At 53.5% G+C, this 25,032-nt stretch overlaps 1 protein-coding gene across 1 annotated transcript in view; it reads right to left on the reverse strand.

Moving 5' to 3' along the window:
• Positions 1 to 602: 602 nt before the first annotated feature.
• The window catches only part of AHCYL2 (adenosylhomocysteinase like 2), a 61,191-nt gene continuing 36,761 nt past the window's right edge, over positions 603 to 25,032 (reverse strand). The window contains 15 exon segments of the mRNA XM_084303787.1: positions 603 to 2,879; positions 4,285 to 4,405; positions 5,644 to 5,722; positions 5,798 to 5,866; positions 6,255 to 6,353; positions 6,930 to 7,024; positions 8,047 to 8,117; positions 9,255 to 9,343; positions 10,401 to 10,464; positions 13,272 to 13,388; positions 14,621 to 14,727; positions 17,368 to 17,462; positions 18,423 to 18,525; positions 19,318 to 19,418; positions 20,126 to 20,269. Coding sequence (XP_084159913.1) covers positions 2,873 to 2,879; positions 4,285 to 4,405; positions 5,644 to 5,722; positions 5,798 to 5,866; positions 6,255 to 6,353; positions 6,930 to 7,024; positions 8,047 to 8,117; positions 9,255 to 9,343; positions 10,401 to 10,464; positions 13,272 to 13,388; positions 14,621 to 14,727; positions 17,368 to 17,462; positions 18,423 to 18,525; positions 19,318 to 19,418; positions 20,126 to 20,269 — 1,361 coding nt within the window. The 3' untranslated portion in view covers positions 603 to 2,872.

Genomic DNA, 25,032 nt, shown 5'->3' on the forward strand with positions numbered 1-25,032 from the left:
ATCATGGGGGGGGTGGGGTGCATGGGGGGGGGGTCTGGGGCACCCTGGGGTGCTTGGAGTGTTGGGGTGGGGGTAGGGTGAGGTATGGGGCACCCTGGGGTGCTGGAGGGTCATGGGGGGGGGTGTTGGTGTGGATGGGGGTGGGGTCTGGGGCACCCCAAGGTGCTGGGGGGTGTTGGGGTGGGCTATGGGGCACCCTGGGGTGCTGTGGGCCATGGGGGGTGTTGGGGTGCATAGGGGGGGTTATGGGGTTGTTGGGGTGCTTGGGAGCCACGAGGCACCCCAGGGTGCATGGGGGGGGGGGTATGGGGGTATAGGAGCAGCAGTGATACCAGGAGCAGCAGCGATACTGGGAGCACTGGTGATACTGGGATAACGGGACCGGCCCCATGCAAGGCCAGTACGGGAGCCACAACAATCCCCGGGGCCACAACATCTCGGCCACCCCAAGGACATTCAGCCCCAAGGACAGCAGCCCCGTCCCCCTCCCTCTTTACCCTCCCCACGTCCCAGATTTGGGACATTTCTTGCTCCCCAAAACCGGGAGGAGGGACAGAAATCACCGCCCGCCGCCGCCGTCCCAAAACACGCCCCGCAGCAGCTCGTTTTTCCAACGTTTTTATTTTGTGTTTCGAGATTACAGAGTCTTTATTGCTGCTCTAATACAATCACTCAGACATTAATATTTAAAACATCCTTTTGGAAAATGGTACGATTGCAGAGTTCTCGTTTCCCCACTGCAGGCTGATGACAGTTTTCGTCTCGCTGTTAAGGTCAGAACAGAATTAATTTCCTCAGACGATTTTGCTGGTGTTACCTAAATCTCCTTTTCCTAATTCTTTAAAAAGGCGTTACATTAAAAAAAAAAAAAAAGAGAGAGAGAGAAAAACAAACCCAAACCCAAACCCGTTACACGTTTAATTTAGAGATGATCACAGAATAAGATTCCAGATTGATTAGGAAAAGCCAAGCAAGCGAAAAAGCTTACAGAAAGCGGAACGACGTGGAGAAGAGCTTTAAAAAATTGGGGGAAAAGCCAAGTGGGGTGTTTTTTTTTTTATTATTATTATTTATTTATTTTCTCCTATCTACCTGGAAGGTACATCGGGCTTAAAAAATTCGGCACGAGCGACTCGGCGGGCGAGCTCCCTTGGGGAGTTCCCGAGGGAATTAAAACCTCGCCGCCGCCGTCGCGCGAGGCGAAGGCATCACGAGCACCCCGGGCACGCCAGGCTGGGTGGGAGTGGGATTTTTGGGGTATGGGGAGCAGCAGAGCCCCCCCCCGGGGCTGTGGGGTGGGCTGCCACCGTGCCAGTCCTGGGAAAGACCCGGCCAGGAGATCTGCAGCGGCTCGGGGCGCCCTGCCCAGAAATTTGGATCTGGGTGCGAGTCGCGAGCAGAGAGAGTTTTGAGTTCGTGGCTAGCGACTGGTCCACGACGCGTCCCTCGCTTCCCTCGTTTTGACAAATTTTGGAGAAATTTGGGATAAGAAAGTGAAGGAGAGAGCCTGCCCCGGAGGTGAGCACCTTGCGGAGGAGCTGCCCGAGGTCTTGCCACCAGGACGTGGCCGCAGGGACCGCGGTGCCGCGGCTTCTCCTTCCTTGTGCGTGAGCGAGCTGCCTCGGGGGAGTCTTCATGAAGCCCACGAGGACAAAAGGAGGATCTCAGGGGGGACTTGGGAGCAGCAACCACAGGATAAACGAAAGGCTTTTGTGCTCCCAGGGTCGGCGAATTCACTTGACAAGGGCCACGTTCTCGGGTCGAGCCGTAAGCGACGTCGGTGAGGGCAGGACGTCCGGGGCTCATGCGAGCAGTGGTGCCAAATTTGATGTTTTTCGACTCTGAGACATCAAAATTTGATGCCACCGAAGGGTTTTCGTGATTCTGAACTCTGCTTGTGACCCTCTGCCCCGTGCACAGGATCGGGGCGGGGATGACTCCGGAGTACATCTCCTCCACTCAGAGGGGATCTCCTGATTGATCACGATGATGGACAAATCCCACCAGAAAATCAGACTCCAAAGATTCCCAGCGAGGGCTGCGTTGGGGAGAAGCGCGAGCAGCATCCGTCCGCGGCGGTGCAAGGCCCCAGGAGGAAAATAGCTTTGGTTGCACGGCAAAAGGTTGGCACTCGGAATGGGAGCAGCAGGACAACGCCGCCGAGCGGCTCAGCGAGGAGCGGGGCTGGGTCCACGCCACCACCTCCACGGCTTCAAGGGGGCTGCCGGACCTGGCACCGCTCTGCCACCGGCTCCGGACACGTCCTCGGGGCAGGGCTCGGACCTTTCCTTACAGCTTTCAGCAGAGCGAAGGCTGAGTTCAGCTGGCAGAGCCATCCCAGGGGCAGCTGAGCAGATTTCGGAGCGGTTTCCCCGGCGGTTGCTGGTCAGTTCGCTGCTTCTCCACCAGCCCATCAGCAGCATTTGGAGCAGACACGTTTTTTTTTCACTGCGTTTCAAACAGCGTGGGAGATAAAACCCCAGCACTTTGCTGTCCGGGGATCCTGCTCTGCTGGAAGAAGCGGCCGGGACCAGAAGCAGGGCTCAGCCTCCGCCTTTCAGCTTCTTCCTCGCCCCGCAGCACCTCGCTCCCCATCCTCCCAGCCCCGGAAAGGAACAACCGAAAGAGACAAAAAATGAAACAAAACGGAAAGGAATCAACCGTCTCCCAGTCCCGTGGCAGTACAAACACCAGTGGCAGAGGCCGCATGTACAGTATTCTAATTTAATAAATAAATTAACCTAACACACTGTCTACTACATGAGCAAGCCCGGCTCTAACTTAGGAAGCTTGCACTGTTTCGTCCTGTACAGTAGTTGAGAAAAGACTTGGGTTCTTGTTCCTTACGATTTTGGCTACGGCGGCAGGAACTTTAATACCTGGGGAAGGGAAGAGAAAGTGAGGTTTTAGCCCGGTGCTGTGCAAACCCCGTGGCACGTCCCCCCCCACCCAGCAAAAAAAAGTGTGTTTTAGGGGGGTGGACACCAAGAAAAAAAGTGATGTAGGAAGGGACCCGGTCCTCCCCTCCTCCCCCACAAATACCGCGTTATATTTAGCCGCCTGCCCTCGCTGCCGGGTGCAGGAAGAGCAAAATTCGGCGGTGCTGGATTGATGGGGACCCCGAGGGCCACGGGTTTGTGATGGGACCAGCTCAGGAAGCGGGGGAGCTGCACGGAAGGTGCAAACGCCTTCAGCACCCGAGCCTTGCTCAAAGCAGCTGAGGTTACAAAAAAAAAAACAGAGAGAGGCACTGGGAGCTCCGAGGCTCTCCGGCTGGGAAGTGCATGGAGAAAATCCCCACCAGAACTGAAGCCACGGGGAGCAGGAGCCCAAGGGCCCCTTTATAGCTGGAAAAAGAGGAGATCCAGCACCTGGAGATCTCCTCTCGCCCCCAGCCCCGAGCTTCAGGCCAGGGAGCTTTGGAAAAGCTGACGCTGTGCTGGCAGCTTGGGTTTCTGTGGCTGCAGCTGTTGCGCACGCCCCGGCCCCGCGGCACGGGGCACGGGCACCGTGCCACCCGCTGCTGCCCACGGGGTCAGGGCTGCAGCACGGCCCTGGAGCAGGGCAAAGGCAAATCCCGTGGGGAGCTCCTGGCGAGGCAGGACGCAGCACTGAGGGTTTGTTTGTACACAGCACGGGGCAGGAAAAACGCTCGGGATCTGGCAAAACGCGCGAAACCCCAAGAAGTGGAGTGCCTTGGTACAGTACTGCTCTCCCGTGGGCACTGCGGACCTGAACGCCCGCTGCTGTGCCAAGAAAATGCCTTTTCCTGCCCCAAAACATCAGGGCTCCAGCCCCCCAGGCTGGTTTGTGTGTGTGTGCAAAGCTGTCACGGCAGAACGTGAGCTGCCTCGTTGGCCACAGCCCTCCCGAATTTGGAGCCTGGAAGGAGAAGGGGCTCGGGTGGAAAATGATTATTTTGCCGTGGGCCAGCCCAGGCTTGCCGGCGAGCTCAAACACTGCCCTGTGCCAGCCCGTGCTCGTCAGGTTTTATAAATAAAGCTGCTATCAGAGTTGGCCGAGGGCACTGCGCTGAGCTGAGCTGAGTTTCGCCCCGGCCGGGTGACAGCTGCCGCCAGACACCAGGGGCTCAGGTCCTGATGAGCACCTCGTGTCGGCTCAAATCACGCCGTCCCCGTCCCGTAAGGGGATTTACCAGAAAGCCCACGCCCTTAAATTAAACGGGATGAAATCCTTAATCCCGTTGTCCCCCCCTTTTCTCGTTCAGACGCCGCGGTCCCAACCCAGTCCCCGCGGGCTCGCTGCGGCCGGAGCGAGCGGCACCTGTAGTAGTTGGGTTTGAAGGGCCCGTTCTTGTTCAGCCCCAGGTACTTGGCTTGCTCGTCCGTGAGCTCTGTCAGGTGTGCGTCGAAGGTCGGGAGGTGGAGACTCGCCACGTATTCGTCTGAAACGATTCCAAGCCTCGGGAAATTAGGGGGGGGGGGAGCGGCAAGCGCAGCCCGGCTGCTATTGAAAGCGCAAAGGGCGAAAGGGGCAGGGTAAAGGGTGAAAGGGGCAGGGTAAAGGGTGAAAGGGGCAGGACAAGGGGTGAAAGGGGAGCACAAAGGGTGAAAAACCCAGCTCCCTGCAGCCCCCCGGGGGAGGCAGCACGCTGTGGTCCCAGTCCTGGTCTCTGCTGGGTCCCCAAGCCCTGGTAGGAGCGTGGTCCTGACCCCACTCGGGATCCGAGCCTTTGGGACGTGGCAGCAGGTCCTCCCGTGTCCTAGCACCCATGGTTGCATCTGGAAACCCCCCCCACATTACAGCCTGGCTTTTCCCCTACTGAATAAACCCCAAACCTTTCGGGCGAGCTGCTCGCTCCCTGCCCCAGGGCAGAAGCTCTTTTCCCCTTGACCTTGGGCACAGCGAAGGGAGCCCGCTGCTCTCTGGACAGAGCTCGGTGTCTTATCAGTGCCTTGTTCCACTGCTGGGATTTTCGGAGACTGAGGGGGTGAGCGTGCTGGCACCACAGCGAGCTGTATTTTGGGAGGCAGCCACATTCAAATCTGGGTCTGGAGGAGTCAAGTTGAGGTGCCCAAACTCAGCCCCGGCGTCTCTGAGCAAGCAGCAGATGCGCTACCGTGAGGCTGGGGTTTGATTTTGAAACAAGATCTGTGGCTCCCCACGAGCTGTAGTGTGATGAGGGTGGACACAGCAGGCTTTCCCACTGCCTGGATGCCCTGCCGAGGCAGGCGACACCTAACTTCTACCCAAGCTAGGGACAAGCTGCACCCGGTCCCCCCAAAAAAACACAATTAAGCCAAAAAAGACCGGTTCTGCAGCAAAAGCGGGGTTTGTATAGCTGTGTGCTCGGTGGGGTCCTGCTGGCAGAGCTGCTGGCAGGGACCACGTGTCCTCACGCAGCTCCACGGGCAGAAAATATGCCCGAAAATCTCCTGAATCAGCACTGGGCGTGAGCCAAGCGTGGCAGCCTGCTTCCCCCAGGCAGGGCAGGGAAACAACACGTCCAGCCCCAAAAAGAGCCAGGACCCAGCAGGAGGAGTTTGCTGGAAGCCCCCGAGCTGGGCAGGGAGGTGAAGAGGAGAGCCCAGGGGGCTGTGAGTCCTCGCTGCTGCCAGCCCAGAGCCTCCCATCTGTTCGGTCTCGTTTGGAAGAAGAAATGAAAGAGGAAGGGAGCTTTACCCATCTTCTTCGGCAGCAAGTAGACGTCTTGCTTGTAGCGGCCCTCGGGAGCGTTGTAGAGCTCTATCAAAGCCAGAGCCTGCGGGGGAGAAGATTTTTTGGGGAGCAACCACAGCCCGGCACGGAGCGAGCCGCGGGCCCGAACCCCGCTCACCTGCGTGGTGGCAGTGATGGAGAGCACGAAGGTGGGGACGGTGGAGCAGCTCAGGTTCAGCAGGCGGCCCTGGGGAGCAAAAACCCGCTGTTATCCCCGCCTGGTGCCAACAGCAGCCTGCAACCCTCCCTACAGAAGACGAAGTGCCTCCCTTTTGGGATGAAGCAACGTTTATCCGTGTGCTCGAATCCCAAGGGACTGATCGTCCCCGTAACTCGGTAAAACGACCCAGAAGGAAAAATGAGATGAAATACCCTGGGGGTGGGACGCTGCTGGGGAAAAATATGGAAAAACAGAGGAGCTTTTCTGCACCCTCAGCCAAATCAGGGTGAAACCAACCCTTTCTAGCAGAGTGCTGAGCCCCAGGAGGTGATTTCTGGAAGCGTTTTGGTCCCAGCCCTGCTTTTCTCCCTCCCCAGGCAGAGAGCAGGCTGCAGTCCCTCTGCGTGCCACTCACCTCTGCCAGCAGGACTATTCTTTTCCCGTCTGGCCAGATAACGTGGTCCACCTGGGACCTCACCCTCTCCCAGGTCAGCTCCGGTGTGCGCAGGCTTGCCTGAAACACGGCGTTACAACAGTTAAACCCAGGGCAGGGGGCAGAAAAGAGAAGCTGCAGAAGAGGAAGGAAAAGGGGAAGCAACTCGCCGACATTATGATAGTTTCCTTTGGGCCCAGTGGCAGTCCCAGCCCCATGAAACCTTTATGAATCATAACCTGAAAATGTTTTTTTTTTATGGTTAGGGTGCTCCAGTGACAACGGGTTTTTTTGAGCTCTTCTGGCTGAGAAGGATTTAGGGTCACCAGCTGAACCACGCACGGCCACGGTCACTTCTTCCCAGCAAGGTGGGGAGAATGCTGCACAGAAAATGGCCCTAAAAGTGGAGCTTTGGCAAAGCAATTCCCTTCAGACAAGGCTCCCCTGGTTTTCTGCCCCATTCTAAGCACAGATGAGCAGATTTCGGTGCAGCACGGAGGGAGAGGCACTGGATGGAGAAGGGGATCCACTGCCTCTCAAGGGGAAGGGACGAGGCTGCTGTGGGATTGTTTCAACTCCTCTCGGGGTGCTAAAGGGGCACGGGGCAGACAGTGGGGGCAGAGGGCCCCGAAAGCAGCACCCTCACCCCGCACTCACCACGTCGATCTCCGTGTTGGAGTGCCCCATGTTGCAGACGATGCAGCTGTTCTTCATCCGGTCCAGGTGCTCCCTGGTCACCACGTTCTTGTTGCCTGCGAGGCAGCAACGTCGGTCAGAAATGGCAATATTGGGAAGAAACGGTGATATCGGTCAGAAATGGCAGTATTGGTCAGAAATGGCAATATTGGTAAGAAATGGTGATATCGGTCAGAAATGGCAGTATTGGTCAGAAATGGCAGCATTGGTCAGAAATGGCAATATTGGGAAGAAACAGTGATATCGGTCAGAAATGGCAGTATTGGTCAGAAATGGCAATATTGGTAAGAAATGGTGATATCGGTCAGAAATGGCAGTATTGGTCAGAAATGGCAGTATCGGTTAGAAATGGCAGTATTGGTCAAAAATCACAATATTGGTCAGAAATGGCAGTATTGGTAGTAAATGGCAATATTGGTCAGAAATGGCGAAATCCATGATAAATGGCAATATCGGTCATAAATGGCAATATTGGTCAGAAATGGCAGTATTGGTAATAAATGGCAATATCGGTCATAAATGACAATATTGGTCAGAAATGGCAAAATCCATGAAAAATGGCAATATCGGTAATAAATGGCAATATTGGTCAGAAATGGCAAAATTCATGATAAATGGCAATATCTGTGATAAATAGCATTATCAGTCAGAAATGGCAATATTGCTCAGAAATGGCAGTATTGGTAATAAATGGCAATATCGGTCATAAATGACAATATTGGTCAGAAATTACAATATTGGTCAGAAATGGCAAAATCCATGAAAAATGGCAGTATTGGTAATAAATGGCAGTATCAGTCAGAAATGGCAATATTGGTCAGAAATGACAATATCAATAATAAATGACAATATCAATAAAAATGGCACTATCAGTAATAAATGGCAATATCAACGATAAATTGCAATATTGTCAATAAATATTATGAAATGCAAAAGCAGGAGCGACGTGAGGAGCCCGTTCCCGTACTGCCACGGGCAGGGGCACCTCACCCATGGCTTTTCCCACGGTTTTGCCCTTTCCTTTGGAAAATGACGGACCCGAAATTCGGGAACCCACCCGCCCCCCGGCCCCGCGTACCCGTGCAGGTGATGACGATGTCGACCTGCCTGATGACTTCGTTGAGTTTCACGAGCCGGAACCCGTCCATGCTGGGAGGGGAAAAAACACCGGGTGTGAGAAGCAGCAAAAATGAGCCAAAAATAGAAAAAAAAAACAACTCAAGTGACTCCCAGATATTTGTTTTAACCGATGCCAGAGGCTGCAAACAGCGATGCAGCGTGCAAGGGACACGCATGTACCCCAAGCTATCGGGATTGCTTCTAGAATTGGGGTCTGTTGTGCAAGAAGTGACATCTGAAAAGTGTTTTTGGGGGTTTCACGTTTTCTCCCAAGGCCTCTGCATCCAAAAATCTCAGTTTTGGCTTGAGACAGCTTTTTTTTAGAGCTGCTGCTCCTGCAAAGCACATCCAGAGCGTGCAGATAAACCCTCCTGCTGCAAGAATCCTTCCTGATATGGATTTAGATTGTTGTACAAAATAAAAATGAGCCACCCCAAACCCACAGATGTCTCTCATTAACTTCACAAATTTAGGCACCGATGTGATCTTCAGAAGTGCTGAGCACTCAGCAAGTCAGCCCAAACTTGGCCGAGAAAGGTGTGTTCAGCACAGCTGATAACCAGGGCAGGATTTTTTAGGACTTTTTTTGACAGTCCTCCTGGGAGTTTATTTCTGTGACTCTCACAAGCTGCAAAATCACAGTTACTATAAAAAAAAAAGTGTTGTTTTTGTTTTTTTTTTTTCTTTTTTTCCTTTTTTTTTCCTGCTGGATCTCTCAGGACGTCCCGGTTGCTGTCCTCCCCACTGCAAACTCCCTTTGAAAACCTTTGGAAACCCTTGGAAGGGGGCAGCGGGTGCTGGATGTGGCTCAGAGGGTGCTGGATGCGGCTCAGGTGCCCCCGTGGAGCTCCTGCAAACTCAGGGGGGCCACAAAGCACGCAGGCTGATCCACAAGTTGATTAATGCTGCTAATTACTCAGGGCTCATGCTCCCACCGTGGGATAAAGTGATGCAAGTTGGTAAACGGGATGCTAAAAAAAATGGGGTGATGCTGAGCACAGGAGCCTTCTCCTGGCTGCGGGAGGGAGCTGAGGGCCCCCTGAGTGTGCTGAGAAGCCCCTCACCAGCCCCCTGCCAGGGGAGCATCGTGGCTGAGGGGTTTCTGGGCACGGTTTTCCTGAAAAAAAAGAGCCCAAAGAGGAAGCTGGGTGTGGTGTGAGGGCTTACCAGGCTTGCAGGGCGCAGATGGGATCGATCTCGGTCACGTACACGATGGAGCCCATGGCCTTCAGCGCCGCGCAGCAGCCCTTCCCTACCTGGGGGGGAAAAAAGCAGAAATAAAACACCAAAATCTCTCCGCAGCATCACCGCCCTTCCCCAAGCAGAAATCCCAAACGCAGAAATCCAATCTTCAGGCGCTGGGCACCTCCTCTGCAGCCCAAGGGGAAGGGACAGAGCCACTGCGAGCCCCGTGCCGGCTCCGGCTGCATGCACACAGCTCCTGGATGCACAAAATTCCCCGATGCACAAAATTTGGAGCAATCTCGGAGCTGAGTCGGGTGCCAGCTCGGCCAAAAGAGGCACTAAAAATAAGAAAGGGGCACTCGTCTTGGTCCCCGAGAGCTCTTTTGTCCCCCAAAACATCCTCGTGGCCAGGAAGAAGGATAAGAGGAGATTACACTTAGCTCGGAGAAAGTTTAAGAGTCTCTCACAACCTTTGCTCTGGTGAGGAGGCTTAAGGGTTTAGTCTCTGGGGTTACTGGGGAACTTGGTGCTATGGCTGAAGGACCCAGATTTCCCCCAAATGTGCTTGCTTTGGCATCCCAAAGCCTCGGGGGAACGGGCAATCCTTGGATCGGCCACAGCTCCAAAGGGTTTCTCCATGGCTCATTTCAAACGAAGGGAGGAAAATGCCCAATTTCAGCTTTTTTTGGATAAAAGAGCCCCCCCGGAACTGGTGTTAACTGGTCCCTGCAAGGACTGCCCGGGGGGAATATCCCAGTTTCACCTTCAGTGAGGATTCCTCCTTGTGGGGGTCAAAGCACATCAGTAAATTCATGTAAAAAGATTAATTTATCTTTTTTTTTTGAGCACCCTTCCGTGCGCAACGCTGCAGCTGCGCAGCGCGCCCGCAGAACGCCGCCTCTGAGCGCCTTGGTAATTAAAGATATTCAGCTTATTTCATGCTTTACAATTCAGATTTGCTATGTTTAATACCAAGGACTGGATGTCATGAAACGAAAACCTTCATTTTTGCCAGGACAGGGCTGTTCCCAGCAGGGGGAAGTCAGAGGGGACAGCAGAGCCCCGCGGGGTGAAGCCGTGCAGAGGGCGCCCCGGTTCCGCGGGACGCGGTGTGCACGAAGCCCTTACCTCCCCGTAGCCACACACCACGACCTGCTTCCCTCCAAACATCATGTCTGTTGTCCTCTTAAGGCTGGGGAAAAAGGAAAAAGGAGTTAAAGACCTGAAGTAAGACCCCTTCCACCTGGCCATGATGGGAAGGGCAGCACCAAGACCTCATTCTGCTCCTGGGGATCACGTCGCTGCCCCCGGCAGGAGCTGTGCCCTCCACCCGGACCCAGCGAGGCCCCGCTGAGATTTGGGAGCAGGGAAGGGACCTGCAGGGTCCCTCCAAAGGGACTTTTCCCTCTGGGGAGGGTGGGACCTGCCAGTGCGGAGCTGACACCAGGAGGAAGGATTTGGGGCTTGGGTTCGGTGGTGCTCCGGAAATCTCTAAAATCTTTCCAGAAACACTTTAGTTTTTTTTTTTCTCCATTTTCTCAGAGCCAAAGCACCTCGCAGGAACAGCTAGAGGAGGAGCAGACGAGCAGTAATTTATGGCCAGGATCGCAGCGCTTGCTATAAATAAAGCTCTCCCTTCCACTCCGTTTCCTCCTGGTTCCCCCCGAAGAGTGCCCTACATCGCGGGCTATTTTTAGCACACAGAAATAGGTTAGCAGTGCAGGGAAGGTGAAATTCCCTTCCTCTTCCAGGAGAACTTAGGCAACGACCCCGGCAGATTTAATAGGGCCTGTGCTCAGCTCTCCCTTGGCCCCGTTCAGGTGCCTGGCCCGGGGCACCTCAAATCCCAACCTTTCTCCCCAGGGAGCCCAGCGCCCACCACGACCGAAGCCAACACGATGAAAAAGCTTATTTAAGGATTTCAACCCTTTTTTTTTTTATCCACCAACAGCACATGAACACAAGGCTAAAGAATTTTGAAGTCCCCAGACCCTCAAATTTTGGGGCAACCCTTCTCCAGGTGGCTGAGCCACAGCTGGGGACCCCAGAGCCATAACGCAGAGGGAAAGGGATTTGATTATGGGATTGACTTCATCGGGATCTTTTCCCCGTATTGCTTTGGTCAGCGACGTGTTGCCCCTTGGGTACGATCCTGTATGCTGCTCCACCTCACAGACTGCACCGATCTGGGAGATTTTGGTTGAATTTTCTGAGATTTGAGGGCAGGAGGAGTAGGACACCGCTGGCTGCTTGCAGCGCCACGGCCTTGGCACAGAAGGGGCAGCCACCAGCACGGCTGACTTGAGCCCAAAACGTGGTCTTTTAGGACAACAGAAACGTGAGGAAGAAATCTTTTGAGTGCAGTGGGTCAGCCAGGGGAGTATTTGGTGGTGCACGAGCTCCTGTGGCACTTACACACGTTTCAAAGCATCGGGACACGCAGGTGCCCGAACACGAGCCCTCCTCGCTCCTCCTGCTCAGGATGACCACGACCAGGAAAGCAGCTCCTAAGCTGAGATGATGGATGAGGCACTCCACTAAACACCCCATAAATTATTGGTAGATTTAGGAAAGAGGTGGTGGAGTGGGTTTTGTGATGAGCACGAGGCTGACAGAGCAGGAGGGGACATTCTGACTTCAGCAAGGAGCCAATGACTGCAGGCAGGTCAATTAAACCACGCTGAGTTATCAACACGAAGCAATGTGTCTCTTGAAAGAGGCAGCCTTCATGGAGAACACTTCCCCGAGGGTTCCTCCGCTGTACTGCAGCCGCCTGGCACGGAGCAGCGAGCTTTTCTCCACCTCAGCAGCAGCACGGGGCTGCAAAGTCCATTCTGTCCTAGCTGCTGGGCTTACCTGGCTGCTGGGAGCACTGGATCCAAAAAAAAAAATAGTCCACCCATCCGAACTGCAGGAATAATTCTCGTCCTAACCTCACCTGGCTTTGGCAAACTTTGGCAGTGGGGGTAGGGACACTCAATTCCATAAAAATACAGAAAAAGAGAAGGAAAGTGGGATTTACACTGCGATTTACACCCTTCCTAGCTCACAACTTCAAGCATTTTGCACTGCATCTCAAGAGCAGCAGCCTTAGAATACTCCTTAGAAGGAGCCAGGTGGGAGAGGAGGAAAAAGCCTTCACCAGCCCTGTCGGTCCCACCTTCTGCACCTCCTTATTTCGCCCAGCTGAAGGACACAACCTCAGAATTGAATCGAGGCTACGGGCACCTAACTGCTATGGGATAAATTCTCCGTCTTCCACAGCCTCTTCTCTTTTCTTTCTCTTGGCTTGTTGTATATGCACGGGAGAGGGTGAAGAAAAGGAGACTAGGAAGGCAGAAACGTGATGCAGGAACAGAAAGGTTTCATCCTGACACTGCTTGGGAAAAGGGGAAGGGATGAGTGCTGCAGCCACTCTGCTGCTGAAGCCCTCGCACGGGAGATGCTGCAGAGCTGAAGCCATGCTCACTGGGAAGGGAAAATGCACGGGAGACACACAAGGAAGGGCAGCACCCTGAGAGCACAAAGCGTGGTGAGCTCCCCAGGGGCACCAAAAGCTTTTTCAGGAGTGCTGCACATCACTAAGGCTCAGAAAACATTTGGTACATCTTCCAGACACCTTCCACAAAAAGAAGAGCAGGGGCAGAATTGAAGTGATGCATCCCATCCAGAACGTAGCTGGGCTAAAAAATAAATGAATCGGGCTTTCAAAAAAATAAAAGTTTTCGAACTGCTCAAGGTTTTGCTGCGGGATCGTTCTCCTACACTCCTGGCACCTTCTGACTGTTAGAGGGACCACTACTGACTCCAGAGGCTTGCACATTCCCATTTATAACTCAAATAGGATGGACCAGAGGTAAGAAAGTGTCTTTGATTTCCTTCAAAACATCATTTGATCAAAAATGTGCTAAACCAGCAGGCAGGACAGGCACAGGGACCTCGTCCTGTGGAGCAGCCCCCAGGATTCACCATCCCCACCCCGACCCCGCGGGCTCGTACCCGTCCAGGATGGACTCCCTGCAGCAGTACAGGTTGTCAAATTTCTGCTTCGTGACCGAGTCGTTGACGTTCATGGCTGGCACGCAGAGCTTCCCGGCTTTAGACAACTGGTACAGCCTGCCAGAAATAGGAGAAGAAACGGAGGATCAGTGGAAAAATATTTCCCTTTGCTAATTTCCCTTTCCTCATTTCAGGAGGAGGGAGCATCCTTCCTTCCAAAGGCGTTTTTATCTGCTTCCTATCCCTCCTGAAATGTCTCATGGCCAGGCAAGAGGCATTTCATGAAGATGTCAAACAGAAGGTGCTCTGAACTCTGCCTGCCTCGGGGCTGCTGATGTTACGACCCCCCTCTGATGTCCTCAAAAGGATGAAACTCCCAAATCCTGCTTCAGATAACGTGATGGGAACTCCTCTAATTCCTCAGCTTCTTCCAGCTCCGAGTAAAACAGAGGTGGCCACGGAAGGGTGATGTTCACGGCCACGTGCAGCCAGGCAAGAGCAGTGGGAGCGAGCAGAGCCAGCTCCACCTCCAGCAAACCCACTACAAATGGACTGAAATGCAAATGAACTGAAATGCAAATGAACTGAAATGCAAATGAACTATTGCTGCAAAGAAGGCTTGAAATTCATCCCCCTGCTCCGGACCTCGGGGAGGAGAACCAGCTGGGGCTGGTGGGAGGCGTTGTGCCCATGGCAGGGGCTGGAATTAGATGGGCTGTGAGGTCCCTTCCAACCCAAACCGTTCTGTGATTCTGTGTTTTCCCGATTCTGTGATTTCTACGCCCAGTTCTACACCCAGAAGCTCCCCCCGAGGCAGGGCACACGCTCTCTGCACGCACACATCATCAGGACTCAGCCTTGATCCCAGCACGAGAACGCAAGGAACCATTTTTGACACAGTTTTGCGCTTGCACACCTCTTTTACCCAAATCAGGAACGATTCCCAGCGCTAAAAACGTCTCCAGGTCCTTTTCTTGACCCCGCTGGCTACAAACCCAAATCGGTCGCTTCCTCGTTTCGGGTATTTCGTTTCCCTCTTTTGAGAGCTGCCTGCGCCTCTCTCCGAGCTCTCAGCCACTTCCAACAGCCGCAGCCAAGCCCCACTTAGGGCAAAAATAAAGCCAAAAGCAGAGCCTGCTGCTCTTCTCCTCGCTCCCCTCTTTTCTGTCACCCGTGGTCGGACCAACCCTGCTCGCAAGTCACCTCCCACGCTGAAGGAAAGCCACAGACCACATTTTCGGAGGCTTGACATTCAGCCTGTGGCACTGAGCAGCTTGGGTTGGTTTGTTCCCGGTGCCCCGAGGCTGTAGGGGCTTTGTCTGCTCGTCCCTGGGCTCCTGGCCCGTTACCTGTGCACGCCGGTCACGCTCTCCTCCACGATGCCCTTGATCTTCTTGAACATGTTGGGGTATTTCTTGTAAATCCAGTGCGTGAGGTCGCCTCCGTCGTCCAGGATCTGCAAGGAAGGCAACCACAGAGTCACCGCCCCGAAGAGCCAGAAGGCTTGCTGACCCCAAAAAGGCACACGGGATAAATCGTGAGCCCAAATTGTTCCTCATCAAACCCAAGTTCTGGCATCAGACACTGTCCCGACAGCTCAGGTGGGACTGCTCTGTTTGATAACCCCGAGCAGGAGTGCTGCAGACCCTGGGGGTTATCAGGAGACCAGGGGAAACGCAAAAAGAAGCTGGGAGAGCTCCTTTTCCCCATTTCCAGGAGCAGAGAAGCCTTCAAACCACACGCAGCCATCAGATTTCCAGTGGGCCTGCTCACGGTGGAGGCAGGAGGATGAAGTGGAGGCACTGATGCCAATGGACATGTGGTTGCATCGTGAAACAGCGCGTTCAAAATCACCAAATCACGGATTGTAGGGGCTGGAAGGGACCTCAAGAGATCCTCGGGTCCAAAGACCCCCATTTAGAGAAAAAAATAATACTGACCTGCGCTCAGACAACAGTTTTGGGTCGCTGTTCATTTTCTCAGGCTTCAAACCTCAGCCTCCGAGGTGCAAACCTGTTCTTCATCGGGTCCCCAGTGCCCTGAGCCACCCACCTCCTCCTCCTGACATGCTGAAGGGCAGGGGACAAAGCCAGAGGCTTCCTGCTCTAATAAAGGCGTTGAAGATGAGGAAAGGAGCCCTGTGAAAACCTGCCTTGGTAAAAAAAAAAAACTACACATTTGCTCTTCCCTGAGTCCTCTGCACCTCAGTGGCCTCTGGTGGCTCACGGGGTCCCCAGCAGAGCCACGGAAAGGTGGGAATTGGGAGGACCCCGACTCCAGAAGAAGCAGGGAGCAATCTCCTTGCTTCCCAGCCTTCGTCTCCCTAACGGAGCTGCAGGACCACAGCACCAGAAAGCACCAATTCTGTTCAATTTGGGGGAATTCCCAGATTTACCTCCCACCTAAAGGCTGGGAAACCGAGGCAGCCGAGCGCTGAGCAGGCTGAGAAGCTCCCCTGGGCCACGCAGGGCTGGGAATTCAGCAGCCCAGCCCCCAGGACGTCTTCATTTCATTAATCCCCATTTAAAAGGGAGCATAATCCTCTTTCTAAAACGCTCAGGGAATCGTGGGGGCCGGGGGTTTCTTCTGCACCTCCCTGCTTTCACCTTAATTTTCCCCAAGCAACTGTTTTTCTGGGAAAAAAAGCCCTTATTTGTTTGAGGGGTGAAGGATATTTTATTCCCCCGCCGTCCCCTTCCCAACCTTGTCTTCACAGCCATGGATTCCACGCAGCTGATCCCCCCCAAAAAACTAAGCTGATTAAAATTAGCCAGGATCAGCTCGACCACAGGGCTGAAAACAACGGAGAATTACGGCTGAAAGATGGCAGGGATGCATGGTCGGGGGCAGCAGCCTGTTCCCAGCTCAGCTGATGCTGAGCCAAGCCCTCAGCCCTACAGATTTGATATTTTTCAGGGAAAAAAGGAAAAAAAAAGGAGCCATTCCTGTTCAGACCGAGCATCAGAAAACTCAGTGGGTCTTTCTTTGGAGGTGGTGTTGGGACTTTAATTCTTCTCGTGGACCTTGCAGGAGCCCAAACATCAAATATTGAGGTTTTTGGACTGGGAGACACGACGTGCCTTCTGAGAAGCTGCCAGCAGCTCTAGACCCAGGGCCCTGGGTGCCCCCCAGCAGTTGTTTTTTGTGCAGAAACAGGTCAGAAAACACCAAGTGCTGGAGACACGGTGCAGAGCCGAGAGCTCTGAGCAGATGCTAGGAAAGCAAGTGTGCCAGAAGCACATTGTGAAAGGTTTACTTTGTCAGCTGCTGACGCTTCTGATGGGAAATTATCCCTCAAAAAAAAAAAAAGAAGAAAAAGGCAGTGCCACGTCTAGACTCCTAGCTTGGGGGTGGACTGATGTTCACGCTTCTTTTTCACGGTGGCAGCCCAGAAGTGAACAGCAGTAGACTGGGAGGGACAAAAACACCTCAAAGGAGCCAACAAACAAAGCAGGCACGTGCTTATCTCCCTCCTTTAATTACTGTTTGACTGAAGCAGATCACAAGCTACAGGGCTAAAAGCCTGTCGGGATGAAAGCAGCGACTTGGCTGCTGGAAATTATTCCGCTCACCTAGCTCAGGGTTCTCCGTTCTCCCCAGAAACGAGGGCAGGATGAATCAGGGATGTTTGTGTCCGTGCAGTAAGAGCAAGGTGCAGAAATCCCACAAATTCCAGTTTGGGTTTTAAAATAAAGACCTAGGTAAGGGAAAGCCCCTCAACCAAGGCTGTGAGTTTAACCAGACGGCAAAATGGATGCAGTGCCTCTCCACGACATCCTTACCTGCAGTCAGTTTTTACTGGCTGGATTCAATCATTTTGGTTTAAACCGTGGCAAACTACCCCGAAACCAAACTAAACGCCCCACAACAAATGTATTTGTGCTTATTTAGGAAATAGTCCAATAAAACTTCACTGGGCAGCACCACCCATGCCTGCAGCTGCAGCAGCAGGTCTGATTGCACAGACCAGTTAATTGGAACGCCCTCTGGGGCTAATTGCTGCCTGAGCACCAGGCAGTCGGGTCTAAATTCAAGAGGCAATGCGGAGCAGCATTGAGCCCTCCTGAGAGCCCTCCAGATCCGAGCCAGCTCTCACCATGTTGGGCTGCCAGCCCTCCACGTTGACGCAGCGATCGATGCACCACCAGAAGTCGTCCTCGGATTCTCCCTTCCAGGCGAAGACGGGGAAGCCTGCCACAGAGAGGGAGATGGGTGCTACCACCTCGGCCTGAGCACATCCCAGGGAGCCAGGAGGCAGCTTTACCCTTCCTAAAGGCTTAGGAAGTTATTCAGACTCATTCTGGCCCATGAACGATTTCTGTTTGAGCAAGACCTGGTAAGAGGCAAGCTGCTGTTTGGCTTCCTCCGGGTCTCCTGGCTCCCACAGCCCTACCCAGGTGGAGCAGGATTTGAGCTGAGGCATCTCCCAGGGGAGCAGCAGCATCAGCTGCTTCTGCTTTGTGAATCGTGTCCCCAGAAAGCCCTCTCTCGCCCCTTTTAGCCAAAGTTGTGACTCGAATGTAAGAATTCCCTATCTTTGTAGAGCTGCAATCGAGCATGGTTTCTCTTAGCAAAGTCACTTTTAGGCTCACGTAGCTCTGATGGCTGATATTGTGCATCACCATCATCATCATCACCTGTACTACCTCCTTTTATACTCCAGAGACACTGGCTGAGGTGTTTGGACCAGTGGGAGGGATCGATTTTGTCTTGCTTATAGCTCCTTTCACTGCTTTAACAGGGGAAAAAAGCAGATCTCTGTGATTAAAGCCATTTCTTCTCCAGATTGTTACAGTCTGCAGCCTGATATATCCCTTCTTTGCTCAGCTCTACAAGTTTCCCACTCCATCAGACTAATTCAAGCTGGCAGTTTACACTGGTAAGCTTAGAAAACAGAAAAGTGCAGCACTCCTGGTGAACCATTACGGGCTGATGTGTGCAGCTTACCAGGAACTGCACTCACCGTGCTCTCACAGATGGAGAGAAACACACCGGGGAGATTTCACTCTCCCCTGGTGTTATTCTAACGAGAAAACAATTTAAAAGAGGGGAAAAAAAAACACTGTAAGAGAATGTAAATGAACTAAACATGATGGGAGAGTAAGAAACCTTTTTAAAACCAGAATGAACGAAGAGGGGGAGGCTCCCTACCGCTCTCGGCGAGGGCAGCAGCCACTTCGTTGAGAGTGGAGTAAATGTTGCACGCAGCCCATCGGCACTGGGCACCCAGAGCACCCAGGGTCTCCATCAGGACCTGGAATAAAATCAAAAAAAAATATCAGAAAGGCAAGGCAAACCGTAACGTGGCCTTGCACAAAGCCAAAGTGTCCACTTCCTTCTGACTTTTGCTTGGGAAGATTTCTGGAGGGTACCTGCAGCTGCTTTAAGCAGCACGGCAGCAGTTGGAGAGTTATACAGAAAGTGAATTTTGCAAATCTTTGTTCTACGATCAAAAACGAATGAAGCAAATCAGAACTTCAACGTGTATTGTTAGGTTTCTCTCTGCGAAGTCCCAAAGGCAGGCAGGAGAAAGCGCTCCTGTCCCGTTTGGAGGAGAAACCACGGGTCTTGAGTTGCAAAACTGCACTAATTACTAACTGCCATTTTGTCCTGCGTACATGATGAAGATAATTTGATTTTCTTAGTGATCATTACTCGCAGCAGAGCCTCATCGATTCCCGCATTGCACCACCTTTAAGGACAGGCTCTGTTTATCCAGAAACAGCCACAAAATTGGCCGTTCTCACTCCGTTTAAGGCACTGCTCTGCTGACTCAGAGACCACACCTCCGTATTATCCTCCTGGGGTTTGTTTTAGAGGACAAAAAGGGAAGAATTCCTGCCTAAAAACCCTGCTGGCAGAGGGCTGTCTTTGCCCAGAACTAGGCACAGGGAGGATCGGGCTGCAGGGCACGAATATTTCCTACTCTCTCAGCTGGAACAGGCAGTCACAGCACGTAGCAGCCCCCTGCTATGGCATTTAAATAGTCCCACCCTGAAACATCAGGGGGCTTAAAAAAGATCAGAGCTGATTGAGGGGATCTTACGGCCGTCTGTGCTGTGATGTGCGTGCAGCCCACGATCTTGGCCCCAGCCAGCGGCTTCTCTCCCTGAGCTCTCTTCCTCAAAGCCATCAGCGCAGGCATTTCTGAAAGGCAAAAAATGACAAGAGGTCCATCAACCCAAAGCACAGACGGGCGAGCACGTAAGAAACTGCCAGCAGCACTTCCAGCTCTCCAGATCTCCAGGAGATCTCCTGGAGATCTCTTCCAGATCCCCAGGGCCCTTACGAAGCTGTACGGCTGCGTCAGCTTCAAAAAGAGCAAAAGACTTGAACGGAGGCACCCAAAGCAGTGATGACACAGCTGAAAAGAATCCAACACCCTGTGAGGTTTGTTTTTTTTTTTTTTTTCCAGCTATTTAGGACGCAGGATAATCATATTTTCCAAAGTTCAACCTGCAAACGCCGAGCGAGGCCGGAGGAAAACCAGCTTCAGACAGAGGAGGACTCGGGACCCGCGGCCCCTCCAGCCATCTGAGAGCTGCACTGCCCCTGGGACAGACTTTTGGAGACGACCACGCTAAACCAAAGTCACCTGCTGGATAATTTATACGATGGGTTTCATTTTTTCCACTGCTTTTAACAAAATACACTGGACTGTACATAATCGGCTGGTAGGAGTGCCATGGTTATGACGTGTAACTCCACAAAATCCCATAAAGGTTCTCTCTTTCAAATAGGAATGGTGTCAGAAAATAACCAAGCCTTGCAAGAGGAGGGTTTTTGGGAAGGAAAAGCTGCACGAGACAGCCCAAGAGAGCCAGGAGCCTTGTGGAAGTGCCCGTCCCCTTTACCTTGCTCAGCAATTTCGATCTCTCGGCGCCCGAACTCCGCCTGCTTGATGTTTTTCACGCAGAAATCGCTGCTGCCTTTGGAGTTCTTCTGCTGCTTGTCGCGGGGGGAGGTCTCGTCGTCTGAGCTGTCTGTGTAGGAGGCAGCTGGAGGAAGACAAGGAGGGAGGTCAGAGGCTGAAGATGCTCCCTAAAAACCACGGTACCTCCAGCGGAGGGGACCTGCTGCGCCCATCCATGGTTGTGCTTCTCCATGGGGATGTCCCAGCTCCCTCCAGCCTCTCCTGGGATCCCCCCTTCTTTTTATAATGCCCATTTATTTCTCCCCACTCAGCCTTTACCTACAGTGACTTCCTTTTGCTCATCTACCTCTGCTTCAACACCGCACCAGAGCTAATTACTCAAGCACTGCCTGAGCCCTCCACGTGCTCATCTGTGGGTTTTGCCAGCTCCTCTGCAGCCTCTCTTCCCCAAATTTTATCCCTTCCTGGCTCTAAGACAGCCACCATCCATGCCTACGAATGTTTGAAGTACTTCCCAAACCGCCCAGAGGTGTAATTTCAGGTGCCAGACCCTGCTGCGTTTTGGACGACGGCACGGCAGAGGCTGCTCCCTAATTATCGGTCCGTCAGGGTGGCATTCCCCGTCCCTGGAATCAAGTTTTTGCAGAAAAAGAAACCCTGAAATCCTCAGGACAATCCTTACCGAATCCAAAACCACCCAAAGTGGCCACACGGAGGTGGGCTCGTTGAATTTGATGAAAAGGAGGCAAAAGGGGCAGGGAGTCCAACATCAGCCTTCATCTGCCTGGAGATGAACTTGTGCTTTGAGCTTATCAGAGCCAGCCAAAGGGACTATTTGTGCCGTGTCACCCTCCGAATATCCCCCCCCGTGGAAGAGCAGACCTCTTGCACCTCCTAGGAGTGGCATCAGCAGTCAGAGCAACGTGTGAGGACCTGAAGCATCCCTCCTCTTCCATCCTGGACACAAAGCACCTGGAAAATGGGGCCCTCAGTCCTGCTGAGCTCCCCACTGCCACCTCTTCCTCCTCCTCCTCTTCCTCCTCGTGGCAGGGGCTGCTCCTTGGGACCCAACTCAAGAGGCTCGTCCACACACAGGAGCTCACCCCCTGATCCTCACGAATCTGCCCTGAAGTTTTACTCGAGGTCTTTAAGTTCCCAGCTCAGGGGGTGTTGTGGCACCGTTCGGCACGGGGCCAAACGAACAGGACCTGGCCCCAAAACAGTCTGTGTGTCCCCAGGGGGGACAAGAACCCACAAGAGAGCTCTTGCCACTGGTAGAACAAACTCCATCCGAGGAGTTCCTTTCTTGCAGAATCATTTCGTTTAGCTCCTTTTGGAGCTGAAACTCGTTGGAGCAGGCACACCATCCCCGTGTGCTTTCCGACCACTTTTAAAAAAAAGAGCTCCCCAAATGATCACGCACTGCTGGCAAACGATGTGCATTTCCCACTTTCTGTCCCAATTCCGTGCTTAAATTCTGCCAGAGGAAGAGGGTGGCAGCAGGGCGAGAGCTTCTTGCATCGTGCCACAAGGCGAGCGCTGTGGCTGAGCCCATGGTCGTGCCATGCTCCTGAGCAGCCATGGCTTTACGGAGGCACCCAGACCTCTGGATACATATCTATAATGATAAAAACCACGTGAAGGTGTGCACTGCCAGCTCCTGGTGGCTTTGCAGGCGTCTGCAGGGCAGAAGATCCAAAGCAAGGCTTGAAACTCATCCACCAGCCCGGCCATGGGTTCGTCGTGCCGGCAGCACCCAGGAGCTGACCGTGCTCGGTCCATGGAGGGCAGAAAAAACCCCAAGGACCGCCAGGCATGAGCTTAGAGCTGCCACTGTCGGCGTGCCAGGCTCCCCGAGCCCTGCCTGGGTCTGATCTGCTTACCGGGAAGAATTACACATTGCTGGAATTTCTCTGCCTGCCCACAGTGGGAAGCGAACGGGGGGGGGAAACGAGCCAGCCCCGGGGATGGCCACAGGCTCCTCGAGCCGCCTGCGCACCCCACGGCAGCTCCCAGGGGCTGAAAGCTGGGATTTTTAACAAAAAAATGAGTTCTGTAATAGAACATCTTACACTGAGGGCTCCGGCAGGATTAATTAGTTCAAGGAGGATTGCTTCCTTGAAGACAGCTAATCTGTGTGGCGGGGGGCGGCTTTAAAATCAGAGCTCGGCGTTTTGGGGCTGAAAGCAAGTTTTGTGCAAGCAAGTTTTGTGCAAGCAATTTTTATAAAGAAAGAGCTTGCCTAGATGGCAGCCGGATTTTCAGATGCAGGTGGGTCTTTACTGCTAAATATGTGTGATACAGGAGCATCGCTGTGATAATTAGACTAATTAGACTAATAATGTTGGTGCAGTGTGAGAGCACATGGGTACAGAACAGTAAATATTGCCCTGGCTTTCCTGCTAAATGCACATGACAGAAAGGATTCCTAGTGCCTGAAATCTGGAAACACCCAAGGAACTGGTAGGACGGTCAAACTCCCAGATTTCACCCCAAATTACCCAGAAGTTGATTAATGGAAGCTTCCGAACTGGGGCTGGCACTCCAGAGAGCCAAGCAGCTTTTTAATTAAATCGTATTATTTCAACGAGAACGCCGTGAGCATCTTGGGTGCTGTTATTCGGTGACAAAACACCCGGGGGGGAATAAAGGAGGCACCTCAGCCGGTGTCCTAAACCAGCAAAGATTGGGTCTGAGCCTAAATTCAGAGCTGAGAGGCAAGCCTTGTTTTTCTGCACAGCCTTTCTGAAGTTATGAAACAGCACGAGGGGGAAGTCCATCGCCTTTAATTAGAGGCATTACTGCCCTGATCTCATTTGGGTGCCCGCGGTGCGTAACGCGCGGCGCTGCGTGCGTCGCCGTTCCAGGCACCGGGGCTGCTGTTACCCAGCTGATCCCCAAATCTTCGTCCCAGCAGACGTGAATTGTCTGACTTTTGCAGAAAGGGGAAGAAGTTACGGGAACGTAGGGGATTTGCCACTGGGTTTGCGACTCCAAAGCCGCCCTCGTGAGCTCCCTGGCTTGCCATAGGTGCCGAGCAGCCCGTCCTTGGGCACACCGAGAACAGGAGAGCAGGAAATAATGCTCACGTTGTGTTACTTCTGAGCAGCAGCAGGGGAGAGGTCTTCATTTAATGAATTATTTCACGTGTGGCCCGGATGGGGCTCATCGGGCGTGCTGGCTGATAGCACGTCAGCACACGCAGCACTTCTACCTGTTCCCAAAAGGCAAGGAAAACAATTAACTTCCCCGGTGGGAGAGATTGCGTGCTCTAAATGAAGTGCTACGGAGCACAGCAGCTCATGGCAGGGGTAACAAGGGGCTGCCACTTCCAACCCCAAGACTCAGGCCAGCTCAACTCATCGGCGTTTCCGTGCTTCGCGCCCTGCAGCAGCCTCGTGATGCTGTTTTCTTCCCACGTGGCCACCACAGCAGGCACAGCTGCTTCAAACACTGAGCCCTCCAAACCTTCGGACCTCATCCGCTCTCTCTGCTCCCCACACGTCTCGTTTCCAGCCCTTACCCATCCCTGGGGCACCCGCTTGGTGCTGCTGCTCGGAGAGAGACACGGGTGGGATTTTCCTGTCCATCCTGCGGCTGTCCTGGGAACAGAAATCTCCCCTCTCAGCTGCCAGCCTAGCAGCTTTCATTAGGAGGAAAATATAATGCTTTCACCTATTCACTAATTGCTGGTGCTGATGCTTTGAGCTGGAAGCGCTCGGTGCAAGGGGTGGAGGAGAATTCCCCGAAGGTGCTCCCCGTTCTTCCAGCTGCGAGTCGGGCGCAAGCGTGAAACATTAGCCAGGTTAATTAGCCTCTTAGTCTTTAAAAATGAGTCACGCCGAGTATACCCTGCTGATTAGACATCAAATGGGGTTGTAAAACCCGTACAAACATTATAGTGATTGCAGACCCGTGTTAGGGCAGTCTAATCATTAACGCCAGCTCAGAGCAGAGGGGAAGGCGAAATTCCCCCCCGAGGGGGCTCCTCGGGGCAGCACGGAGAGGACCTGATCCACAAACTGGGAAAGGAGGTAAAAAGGAGAGTCCTGGTGTGCCTGGGGTCAGATCAGGGCCTCCAGGAGTTGCAACTCCTGGTGTTGAGCACTGGAGGTGAGTAGGAGCTCAACTGGAGTTGGGGGGGATGGAGAGAGGCTCACGCCTGCTCTGGTTCAACCTCGTGCCTTTGGCTGTCCCCCTGTGCCCAAAATCTTTCTGCAGCAGCCAGCCAGGAGGCTCTCTGCCCAAACAGAGAGAATGAAAACGAGGGATTGTGCTGGAGCCTCCCCACGAACCCTCCTCGTTCCCCACGGCACAGAGCCAGAGCTCTGCAAGGGCCGAGAGCTCGTGCTGCCACGCCGGTGGGATGGTGATTTTTCACCAGAAAAGCCTGAAAATTGCAGGGGGACCAGGAGAGCACCACCTCCTTCTGCTGGTTTCAACTTACTTGTATCTTCACTCTTTGCAGACCTGGTTGCTTCAGTATCTGCTGTGGTATGAACCAGGGGCTGGGAGCAGGAGGGGATCAGAGGCAGTACAGCTCCCTGGGGGATGGGGAATTGGATCCCAATCCCTTCTGTAGTGGTCCTGATTCCTCCTGCAGCAGTTTCAGGAGCTGCCCCGTTGCAGGCAGCATTCCCTCTAAAGCACCGAGGATCCCGGTGGCCCTGTCCCGAGAGCATCCCCAGCGAGCTCTCCCCGCTCCCAGACTCAGGGGGGAAGGTGGCACCGAATCTTCCCAGCACCCCGAGGCCACTCAGGGTGAATTATTTGCTGAAAAAATTGAGGCTGGAGCCTGCTTGCGAGGTGCAGGGCAGCCTCACCTCGCCTGCTCAGTCTCCAAGTCAAGTTTTAGTTGGCCTGCCCCCGGTGCTGCCCTCTGTCCTT

This window comes from Netta rufina (assembly GCF_964035555.1).
Source record: "Netta rufina genome assembly, chromosome: 1".
Lineage (NCBI taxonomy): Eukaryota > Metazoa > Chordata > Aves > Anseriformes > Anatidae > Netta > Netta rufina.